We start from the raw sequence: 12,646 nt of genomic DNA, 5'->3' as shown, positions 1-12,646 counted from the left end.
TCAAAACTTTGGCAAAATCGTTCAAATCGTTTAATCGTTCCATCGTTCATCTGACAAATCTGACAAGTCTGACAAATCTGACCGTGTGTACGCTCCATTAAACAATTACAGGTTCTGTTTGGTTGCTTCAACATATTCCTCTGCACCAGATTTCATAAATGTGTGTGCTCACACCACATAGATCTCCTTATAGTACAATGGTGCTTAAACCAGACAGCAGGGCTCACTAGTGCAATATATTATGTCTTAATGCAGAGGTTCTCAAACTCGGTGCTCGGGACCCCACACAGTTCACGTTTTCCAGGTCACCCAGCAGGTGCACAGGTGTATTCATTACTCACTGTCACATTTTAAAAGTTCCACAGGTGGAGCTAATTATTTCACTTGTGATTCTGTGTGAGACCTGGAAACATGCACTGTTTGGGGTCCTGAGGACCAAGTTTGAGAACCTGTGTCTTAATGTATAATTTTCATTTATGCTAATTCTGTGGAAATACTAATTTTTTTTATTTGTGCTCCTGTCTGAAGTCACCTAGAACTGCTATTTACACAAATTAAGTTGGGTATTAGCCGATAAGTCACATTAATGATTATACATGATAGAAGAACTGACACTACACACAGCGTGCTGGAAAAAGTTGGTCTTTTCCTGAATGCTTCTCTGTTTTCTTTATATACTGAATTATACCAAGCATTATATCATCCTTTCAGTAGAATGTGCTAGTAAAACAATGGGTCATAACTTTTTAAGTGCGGAATAGCTGTTGGCTTCCATTTAGATCTTCCACTAGCTTCTGTAGAAACATTTACAGGTATGCTAAGGATCGGAGGGAGATGTATCAGGCCTTGGGGCCTCTGTCATTATCTAGTACAGTCTATGAAATGACAGTTAGAAGCTTTATCTCTCTCCAAGGCTTCATACATGTCCCCTTTAATTTCCTAGAGAAGTTATACTGCACAGTGTCAGGTTCTCCTCATACAACTAAAGATATTACTGTACAGTGTTACATGATGCGTCATATTACTGCATCCTTCTCCAAAGTTACAATTAGTAGGACTGGCCTACCAAGAAGTTTTGCTGACCAAGCTGTACTCATCACTCAATACATCCAGTTATGTCCTACTCAGAATATTAGCCTGCCCCCCCCCCCAAAAAAAAAAAAACACCCTAACCCCAGTTTGTCAGTTTACTATGACTTTAAACTCGGGTTTAAATCTTCAAGTTATTAAGCTTTATTATGTGATGTTGTCCAAATGATGTGAGGTCCGACCGGGACTCCAACCACTCCATTTGGCATCCCAGATCAATTGCCACCCCTCTGTGAAGTTTTCATCCAAATCCATCCAGTGAAAGGCCCAGAAAAGGCTCCTCGGTCAAAGTTCTGCTCCAGCATACACCTACGGGAGGTCCGACCGGGACCTCAACCCTCTAGTATGTATTCTGGGATCCAATGTTACCAGTCTGTGAAGTTTTAATCCAAATCCATCCAGTGGAAGGCTCAGAACAGGCTCCCTTGGTCAAAGTTCTGCCCAGCGTACACCAACAGGAGGTCCGAACGGGACCCTAGCCCCTCTAAAACATGGCCAGGAACCAACTGGACCACCTTGCGTTACTTTCATCCCAATCGGTGCAGGGGTGTCCAAATGCATAACCGGACAGACAAACAAACAAACAGACCAATGAATTTTATATACAAGATCTGTCGCTCTGTCGTGTTGTCGCATTGTCACTATATGGTCTAATAATTAGAGTTATGGTATAACATACCTCAGTTAACTCTTTTTCTTCGAGGTCCATAGAGTCCTCAGGATCTACCTTGGGGTATGTAGTTGGAGTGATCCATTGCACCAAACAGCTTACAGCTTTGAAGCTCCCAGCATGCACTGGTCCTTCTCCCTATATACCCGCCCCCAGCCACAGGCATTCAATCTGTAAACACGCCTAACGGCAAGAAACAGAAAGTGGAGAAGGAAGTACAATGTACCCAAGAAACGCTCTCAAAATACGAAGAGGGAATCAGTGATACAAAAAAGCAATGAACAGATCCCAACTGTGGGCAGGTGCATCAGGGTGGGCGCCCTGTGGACCCCATGGACCTTGAAGAAAAAGAGTTAACTGAGGTATGTCATACCATAACTCTAATTTTCTTCTTCAGAGTCCATAGGGTCCAAAGGATCTACCTTGGGGACATCCTAAAGCAGTTCCCTTAAGGGTGGGGACGCTCCTGAGCAGAGAGGAGAATCCGCCGCCCAAAGGAAGCATCCTGGGAGGCAAAAGTTTCTAATGTATAAAATTTGATAAGGGTATGGATGGAAGACCAAGTGGCTGCCTTGCACAGCTGTTCAGCCGAGGCGCCATGTCTAACCGCCCACAATGGCCCCACAGATCGAGTAGAATGTGCTGTCTCCTTGTTCGGGACAGGGAGTTCAGCCTGTGTATAGACCTGAGAAATAGTCATACGCAACCAGCGAGCCAAGGTCTGTTCGTAAGCTGGCCAACCTCGTTTGTGAAACCCATACACAAACAGCGCATCTCATTTCCTGATGGAGCTGGTACGATCCATGTAGATACATAGGGCACAAACCACATCCAGGGAAGCTTCACCCTTAGAAAGGTCTGAAGACTGAAAGGCCGGGACTACAATTTCTTCATTAATACGAAAACGGGGTACTACCTTTGGAAGGTAACCCGCTTTAGTACGAAGAACAGCTCTATTTTGATGAAAAATCAAATATGGGGAGCGACATGACAGTAGTGCCAAATCAGAAACTCTGCGAGCTGAGGAAGTAGCGAGGAGAAAAAAAGTGTCTTCGCTATCAACCATCTAAAGTCCACCTAATCCAAGGGCTCTACAGGAGAAGCTTGCAGTGCCCTGAGAACCAAAAGATAAATCCCACAGTGCCACCCTAGGGACAAACGGAGGTTGCAGATGGAGAACCCCCTGCAAAAATGTTCTAACATCCGGCAGGGGAGCAATTCTACGCTGGAACCATACTGACAATGCAGAAACCTGACCTAAGTCTAATCCCGCCTGAAGAAAAGCAAGCACTCGTGAGACCCTGAACACTTTAGGGTCATATTTTCTGTGGGAACACCAAAGAAAAAATGAATGCCAAATCATGTGATAGATGCGGGCCAAAGCAGGCTTCCTTGCCCTCAGCATCGTCAGGATCACAGAAATAGAGAAACCTTTGGCCTTTAAGACGGAAGACTCAAGAGCCATGCAGTCAAAGCCAGCAGAGGTTATTCCGGATATAGGCAGGGACCCAGCACTAGTAAATCCGGTCGTAGAGGCAGTGGAAGTGGACTATCTATGAACAGACCAGTCAGATCGGTGAACAAATTTCTCCTGGGCCAGGCAAGAGCTATTAATATTATCCTGCCGCCCTCCTGCTTGAACTTTCTGATGACCCTTGGGAGGAGGGAGATTGGAGGAAACAGGTATGCCAACTTGAAGTCCCATCACACCGCCAGAGCATCCACGGAGGCGGCGGAGGGGTCCCTTGTTCTGTGGTTGTGACGTGACGCCATGAGGTCTACATCTGGTAGTCCCTACCTGTCCACCAGGAGTTGAAAGACGTCCGGATGAAGAGCCCATTCTCCGGCGTGTATGTCCTGACGACTTAGGAAGTGCGCTTCCCAATTGAGGAATCCTGGGATGAATATTGCGAGATTTCTGCAAGATGGCATTCTGCCCACTGCAGAATGTTCGCCACTTCCCTCATAGCTGCCGGACTTCATGTGCCTCCTTGATAATTGATATAGGCCACCGCAGTCGCGTTGTCGGACTGAATCTGGACAGGCCTGCCCTGAAGTAAGTCCTGTGCTAGAATGAGAGCTCTGTGCACTGAAGGAAGCTAAAAAACATTTATCTGTAGGTGACTTTCCTGATCTGTCCACCTGCCCTGAAAGGTGTGATGACCTGTCACCGCACCCCATCGTCGCACACTTGGTGAGGAGTACCCACCCTGGGACCATAACGGGTGACCCTTGTCTAAATGAGTCGTTTGCAGCCACCAAGCGAGGGAGGGCCGAACCTCTGGCGAGATGCAGATCATCTGAGACTTTATCCGATGATACCGACCATCCCAATGAGACAGAATCCATTGTTGCAGGAACCTGGAGTGGAACTGGGCATAAGCCACCATGTCGAATGTGGATACCATGGAGCCCAGCACCTGCATTGCCAAGTGACCTGATACTTCCGGCTTGCGAAGTAGACTGTGCACACGAGATTGAAGTGCTGCAGTCTTGTCCTCTGTTAAAACGGTGCGTCTGGATACTTGCCGCACACCAAATAAAAAAACTGAATGCCTGTGGCTGGGGGTGGGGTATATAGGGAGGAGGACCAGTGCATGCTGGGAGCTTCAAAGCTGTAAGCTGTTTGGTGCAATGGATCACTCCCTACATACCCCCAAAGTAGATCCTGTCAACCCTATGGACCCTGAAGAAGAAAGCTTAGTTCTTCAATACTAAATAACTATGTAAGATTTGGCAGCTTTACCTTGAGAGCTGTGGATCGGACGATAACAAGAGATATGGTAAGAACTTACCTTTGTTATCTCTGTTTCTACGAAGTCCATAGGGTCCACAGGGTTGACCTTGGGGTATAGGTTGGGAACCAAATCCGGGCACCACGCAGTTAAAGCTTTTAGCTCCCAGGCTGCACTTGGGTCCACTCTCCCTATAACCCCACCCCCAGCCAGAGGCACCTCAGTTTGTAAGTAGCCAAAGGCCGGAGGAGGAGAGAAAAAGAGAGAAAACTGGAACACTCGATAACCATACTCACAGAAATGGGAGACGGAAAACCGGTGACCAGTCACACAGCCCATTTGAAGCCAGATGCGTCAGGGCGGGCGCCCTGTGGACCCTATGGACTTCGTAGAAACAGAGATAACAAAGGTAAGTTCTTACCATATCTCTTGTTTTCTACTTCAGGGTCCATAGGGGGTCCACAGGGTTGACCTTGGGGATGTCCCAAAGCAGTTCAACCAAGGGAGGGGACGCTCCTGTGCTGAGAGGAGAATCCGCCGCCAAAAAGGAAGCATCCTGAGAGGCAAAGGAAAACAATGCCTAGAACCTTAAAAAGGTGTGGACAGAAGACCACGTGGCCACCTAGCAAGGCAAAACAGCCAAGGCGCCACAGCGAGCCACCCACGAGGGTTACATGGCCCGAGAAAAAACAAGTAGCAACAACAGAAAGGCCTACCCATGGGTAGGCCCCTGAAGAAGACATACGAGGCGGTCCAGCCAACATATGGCCATAGGCCGGCCATCCTTTCCTGTTAAAACCAGAAATCTCAGACCACCAATAAGGAGTCCGATTTCCGTCAGGAACTTGAATGGATCACATAAATCCACAGAGGCCGGACCACAGTCAATGAGGCCACACCAGCCGAGAGGACTGGGGACTGAATGGCCGCACCATAAGTTCCAGAATGATATGGAACCTGAAAATCACTAAGAAGAAACACAGGGTGAGAGCAACTCACACCCTGACAAGATGCCCTCCAGAAGAGGGAGCCACATGAGAACGCTCCCAATTCCGACACTCACCTGGTTGATATAAACTCCCTGATAGAAAGAGAGAAAGCCAAAGCAATAGACCATGTAATGGCTATCACAACCAGCGGTTCCATTAACTTTCCCCGGAGTTAACGAAGAACCACTCCTAACTCCCAAGGAGTCCCTAGGGAGGACAAATTGAGGCATAATCCAGAAAACACTCCAAAGGATGAACTGGATATCAGAGCGGAGCAATTCCATATCCTAATCATACTGACAGTGTAGAGATCTGCACTGTCAGGAAGGCCAGGCCGAGGGTGAAACCCAAGCCAGCCGGAAGGAATGCCAGAATATCTGGAAATCCTGGACACCAGAGGATCGTATCGATATGTATAATACCATAAGAATTATGGCTGCCACAGTTTGTGGTAGGTCCCAGCAAAAGCTGATCCATGTGCTCCAATCATTCCAACGATGACAAAGCCAGGGAAGCCGTAAGACCACTGTAGGGACGTAGTCAAAGTCAAACGACCCAGGTCCAAGGCAAACCCCAGGACCCTGAGACAACAGGTCTGGGTAGTGAAGCATCAGGAATGGAGTATCGATGGAGAGACTCCGAAAAACCAAGTACCCCTGACATCTGGGGCAATCAGGAGCCACCAGCAGGAAAGCATCTCTGTCTCGATTGAAACACTTCCCTCGAGGAAGAATGGAGACTGGAGAACACAGGTACGCAAATTGGAAGAACCACTTCACCGACAAAGAGTCACTGAAGGTTGCTTCAGAATCCCCAGAGTTGGACTGTAACACCATAGTGTGATAGAGTCAGAAGGCCATGAGTGTCACCTCAGGAGGGCCCCCCCCCTGCTCACCAGGAGATGAAACCTCTCTTGGGGAAGAGACTAGTCCCCGGGATGCACGTCGTAACGGCTGAGGACTCCCGCTTCCCAATGGAGAGCACCTGAAATGAACACTGTCGAGATGGTCGGGAGGAGACCCTCAGACAATGTCCGAATGTATGACATACCTGACATTGCCACCCAACGAACAGTATTGCTAAAAAGGAAGCCACTGTTCTGACCCTGTCGGACTGAACTTTTTCAGGTTCACCGGGAAACAAGGGCTATGCCAGAGTGAAGGCCCAAGACAGGCTAAAGTTCCAACAAGTTAATTGACAGGGTGGAATCGACAGACATCCAATTGCACTGAAATGGATGCGAACCAGACACTGTCCTTAGCAAAGAATACCCTGGACGAGATGGTCATAGTCACCCGAAAAGGGACCGACTTGCCTCCGGGGAGAGCAGCATCGTTTGAACAGTGATCAGACAGAAAAAACTTGTTCCATCTGGAGATAAGTCAATTATGGAAAGGCCTGGAATGGAACTAAGCCCATTCCACCCTTCCAAAGGCAGACACTGAATAGTGGACCATGCATCCCAGAGTGCAAAGACATATGTCGACTGCGCAGACATCCATGTACTCCTAATGGAAGAGTGGAGATGCCGTCTTACGCCAGAAGAATTCTCAGATTCTGAGAATCCAGCAGGGCTCCTAGGTGAAGAATACCCAGAGAGGGATGCAGGGAGGACTTTTTCCCCATTGATTAAACGTCTGCACCCTGAAGAAGCCACAGTCAACCTGACCCGGCTGTAAAGTACCCCGGTGATCCTGCTAAGAGCAGGAGGCCATCCAGGTACAGGAGCATTGGGATATACTGAACAGAAGAACTGTCAGAAAATCCAAAATGCTGGTAAACCCCCGTGGGGCTGAGAACAGTCCCAACAGGCAGAGCCCGAAAAACCGTAAGTGCTGTGATACAGCAAACCTCAGTCCATGCTGAGGCAAGGTCTCTGTAAGTACCCGTAGGCACGCGTCCTGTATATCCAGTGATACCATAAAGTCCCCAGGTTTCAAACATAGTATGATGGAGCATAGGGATTGCCTCCTGAGCCCAGGTAGCTTTAGGAACTGGTTCAGGGAATTGAGACAGAGAATAGGCCAAAGAGGACCATTCAGCCACCGCACCAGAAAGAAAGCAGAACAGTCCCTCGCTGAGAAAGTGGGGATGGCCCAATTAGCTCTGCTTACCCCAACAACTGTATAGCTTTCTGGATTCGTAAGGCCCTGTTCGGGTCCGAATAAGGGCCTGCGTACCATCACATGGAAATAGGCCGCCTGAGCAAAGAGAGGGCATACCCTCCTACCCACGTAGCCGCGGCAACTAGACACTAGTACCGGGCGAACTGAGAAAATCGCCATCTCCCAGTGGTAGGCCTGTCTCGTCATGCTGACGATATATTCGTAGGTTCAGAAGCAGGATCGGCTGGCAGTCCAGGCCTGCTCGGTTGAAGAAACAGACCTTTAGGCTGACCCAGAGGACAAAAAAACTTAGACTTAGTCTGAGGCCCTGTAGTGGGCATAGCTGAAGGCGGGAAATTTGTACTGCCACTGTCAAGGTCAGGACCCAACAAGATCTACCCTATAGATGGTATCTGCACCTCTGCATTCCCAGAGCGCAGCCATAGGGTATTACGGAGGATACCGTCGCAGCCGGAACTCTGAAAGTTAGGAGACTGGTATCCAATATAGGCATGTCCACCTATGACAACTGCATATATTACGTGAGCGACCAAATACATTTGAACCCCAGACGTGTTGGTGGGGAAAAAACATTACAAATGCATCAGCTCAGTATGCAATAGTATTAACCAACCATGCTATAGCCATGGTAGGATGGGTAACAACCCCTGAAAGCGAGTATACTGATTTCAGGCAGAATTACCACCTACGGATCAGAAGAATCCGACCACGCAGGAATGGGATGCGTAGTAACGTCTGTAATCCGACGAGTAACACGCCCATCCACCCCATGAGGGGCTCGTGATGACCCTCAGGGAATTTGGGACAGGAGGCCAAACACTGTTGTAATACCTCATAACTGACAACAGCCAGAGTCCCGCCATGCGATCCCCCCGCTAGTCAGCAACAGGGAACCAGAAGGCACGCAATACTGAGGGTGTATGATACAGGTGCAGGTCAACATTCACTCTAACCAGAATGGACCTGCCACCAGCCCAAAGCAGGGATAATAATACTTGAAATAGGCTTCCCCCCGTGTAAGAGGGAAAGAGCCCAAAACAGTATCCAGTTCACGCAGAGCCAACTGGGAAGTAACCACAGGGCGTCAACCACGCCACTTTGCGTTTCGTAGAAAACGACATCCACCCAGGGTGGCCGTGGGAATCCCTGCAAGGGGAATGACAGACTATGGTGGCACCAGGGGGAATTCATATACTGCGAAAAACCCCTGCAGGGAGCAGTAGTCTGTGTCACAGGGGAAGAGTGCAAGAAACTGCGAGATACCCTGAGATGAAAAGGGCAGTATGGTGAAGTAACCCCCAGGTGAGGTACAACAATGGGGCCCACCCGGCGATCCGCAATTGAGAGGATCCCGAGAAAACAAACCGCCTAAGGGGGTCGTGAAAGGGGCCGGCACCAGATGACGCCACACACAGAACCCTTTATGAAACAAAACCTCCGCACTAACACCTGCAGCACATGACTTGCAGGATAGCAAAAATGGGTGCCGTATAACGCTCTATCTCCTGGTCAAACATATCTGACCAATCTTGGCGGAAATATCAAGCAGTGCTATACTGGTCCTGACTGATGCTAAAATTAGCCGCAGGGACCCATTTTCAGCGTATGCAACACACAGTTCCAACGAAAATGTGGCAACGTGCAGCACGCAACGAGTATATAAATGTGAGGTCTCAGAACCACCCTAAGTACAGCTGTATTAGGGCAGATAAGGAAAGTGATAGATATACACTGACAGGTGAGAGAATAAAGTACAGACAGTCAGCACTAGCATAAGTCACATACAATGCAGATATATACATATATACATAAACATGTCATATAATATACTGCACTATTACACTGCATTCAACTTACCCAGATTCAGTGTCTGGGAAGGCTACAGCGCTGTGTACACTGACCTGATGGTGAGGTAAGCAGGGGGACTGGACTCACTGCCATCTCCGGAGCTCTGCTACTGCACCACAAGAAAATGGCCGCTGGAGACCTCAGAAGAAGCACGGCCCGCGGAGGAAGCAGCTCAGCGACGCCAGACTATACATACTGAAAGGCGTGCTGAGCTGAGGGGAGGAGCCGCTGTAACAGGGAAAGCTTCCTCCCCTGGCCGGCTATTAACCTCCCGGGACGCCGGCTCCCAGCGCCGATCAGTAAGTCCCTGGTGGTCTAGTGGACACACGGGGTATGGGGGGCCCGCCGCCACTGCCGGTGCCTCCGGTCTGTCCCCGGAGACCGGAGGCACAGGACTGCATATTAGATCCGGCAGCAGTCCTGGGCGCCCGCAGAGTCCGGCTAGTACAGACTCTGGGGTCCCGCTGAGATCCCCAGATCTGTACTGGCGTCTCAGCGCCGGCGGGGTGACGGAGCGGCAGCTTAGACGTCCTATGGACAGTCCGACGCTGCCGCTCTGAAAGTCCAAAGTAAAAATAAAAAAACTCTGTACTTAGAAAAAAAATATATAGCTATGGGGCTGTTAATCAGCTCCCCACTGCACGAAACGGTGACCCGACTCCGGCCGGGCACCAACTTAAACTGAGGTGCCTCTGGCTGGGGGTGGGGTTATAGGGAGAGTGGACCCAAGTGCATCCTGGGAGCTAAAAGCTTTAACTGCGTGGTGCCCGGATTTGGTTCCCAACCTATACCCCAAGGTCAACCCTGTGGACCCCCTATGGAACCTGAAGTAGAAATATCGTCCACATCAGGCAGTGTGTACCCGCTATGTCGCTGATGACGCGCGGGACATCACATGCAGGCCCGAAGAGCGATATCGTCAACGGGGGCCATGCTGCCGAATGCAGCATGGCCCCCGCTGTTGCACTGTCGCTCCCAGTATCGGCAAGTGTGTACGCATTTGCCAATGACGGCACCCCCTGCACGAGAGATCGCGCTGGGTACACATTTAGTGTTTACCCAGCATCACACTTTACTTATACATTGCAAATCCATAGATCGATACATGAAGCAAAAATTGTTGTTGGGATCATGAGTTTAATTCCCAACCAGGCCCTGTCTGTTTGGATGTTCTATATTCTCATGATTGCATGGGTAATAATATTAATAATGTTCCTTGTTTTTGTGAAACATTATACCGCTGACTCTAAGTACATCTCATTGATCATTGTCTTGTATGACTTTAGTAGTTTGTAGCTCAGCAATGGAGCTATGAGAGGAAGTGTAATAGCCTGCGAAATGCAGGCATCTGTGCGATTCCGATGAATCTGGACATTTTTTATTTATTTTTTTAAGCAGCAAAGGCAAAACCAGGTTGTTTTGCCTTTCAAATTATTCTGCTTTAATAAAAACTGTTCACAGACTCGCCGGAATGGCACAGGCTATTATATTTGCCCATAAACTCTTACCTTCCAGTTTGCCAGCTTTTGAGACTCTATGACCTTTATCACAGCTCCCATTAAGATGCCTGGAAATGAGAGAACAACACTTTAGAGATGACTACAGCAACTACAAATACAGAATGTAACACACACACTGTAAATATAAACCAGTTAAAAACTGTTTAAAAAAAAAAGTTAAAAAACAAAACCTTACAAAATGTACCTAAATTAAAGTTAACACAATTGATTTCAAGTTTACCACAATATCAGGGAGGTGTCTGACAGGAGTGGCTGAGGGCTTCTCTGTAATGCTTCAACACATTGCACCATAGATGCACAATATTGGGTCACTGGAGGGACACCAGAACTCACACAAGGTAACATTTTGCCGAGAAAGTGCACAATGTAAAATAAAACCAACTAAAGAAAGAAATCCAAACATTAAATCTGGATAACATTTCAGTAGTGTAGCAGCACAGCTAAATAAAAGACAGGTTGTGATACTGGTAGGGAGGTCTTTAAGCTGCACATCACACAAACACTGTAAAACTTATCTGATAATGTCTACACTGCGTATTAAATTTTATTTGTTTGTCCTTGTGTTTGAAGTGTTATTTCCTAATTGCCTATGCTCCAAGAGTATAGAAAATGTTAATTATAATCCATAAACTATGCTATGGTGACCTGGTCAGAGATATTTTAAAATGTTTTTATTTTCCAGGACATTACTGATACTTCAGTGCAGTTGCAACGCGGGGGCTGCAGAGCAGTACAACTCTGCCAGAGGGGAGCTCAATAACACTGACTGTACCTCCAAATACTGCTTCATATTGCTGGGAGTCTGCGGGAACAGTAAGCTCACTGGGGATCAGCTGCCTTCAATATGGTGGGGTTCCTTATGGGTCTCCAAAGTGGTTTTATCAGGTTTCCCTGCTTTTTTTGCCTTTGGGACCGCAGGGACACCAAGGTGCACTACAACAGACAACACTGGCCACAGGAGACAGAGGCCCTGATTCAGAGCCGGACGCTCAGTATCAGGGCCGTCCTTCCTAATTTTTAGAGTGGCCTCCTGGTCGCTCGTATAGCTGTGGGTGACCACCCACAGCTATTGCGAGCAGCCAGGAAGACCATCGGGCTTGCGACGAGACCCTTGTGGTAGGGTCTCGTTGACGCAAGCCCAGGAGTGCTTTCGGCTCTATCAGAGCCGAAGGCACTCCCACTGAAATCACTTGTGATGTCAGTGGGGCCGGCCCCAGACGGTAAGCGTTCCCATGGGGACGCCTCCGTCTGGGCAGCCACGCCCCCGGCACGCCCACCAAAGGGGGCGTGCTGTCACTCAACATCGACAGCACGCCCCCTTTGTAGCGAGACCCGGAGCGACGGCTTGACCGTCGCTATCCGGGTCTCGAGCATGCACACGACAAAACCGGCTCCAACGTGCGCATGCGCACTGGGCCAACCTCGACCCGCTTGCGAGTGCTCAGTACTCAAGAGCGTGTCTGAATCAGGCCCAGAGTTCTGTGTGGGGATGAATAACGTCAAGTAAGAGCCACTGGTGGACTCAAGGAAGGTGCTGAAGCCTCCACTACACATCAAGATAGGCCTTGTGAAACAATTTGTTAGAGCTCTAGATAAGGATTCGGCAGCCTTCAAGGACCTTCAAGACTTCTTCCCTGAGCTGTCTGAGGTAAGGGTTCATGCCGGTATT

The 12,646-nt window shown here is 48.6% G+C and overlaps 1 protein-coding gene across 2 annotated transcripts in view; it reads right to left on the bottom strand.

Moving 5' to 3' along the window:
• The window catches only part of SLC9A8 (solute carrier family 9 member A8), a 121,262-nt gene that overhangs the window by 83,341 nt on the left and 25,275 nt on the right, over positions 1-12,646 (bottom strand). For both annotated transcript variants that reach the window (XM_088472212.1, XM_088472213.1), the window contains one exon: positions 10,966-11,024. In XM_088472212.1, the coding sequence (XP_088328338.1) occupies positions 10,966-11,024 (59 nt within the window). The remainder of the gene's footprint in view (positions 1-10,965; positions 11,025-12,646) is intronic.

The sequence above is a fragment of the Taudactylus pleione genome, unplaced genomic scaffold, assembly GCF_031769625.1.
Source record: "Taudactylus pleione unplaced genomic scaffold, aTauple2 ptg000121l, whole genome shotgun sequence".
Lineage (NCBI taxonomy): Eukaryota > Metazoa > Chordata > Amphibia > Anura > Myobatrachidae > Taudactylus > Taudactylus pleione.
Note: the sequence above shows the minus strand (reverse complement) of the source record. Positions and strands in the feature narration are given on the sequence as shown.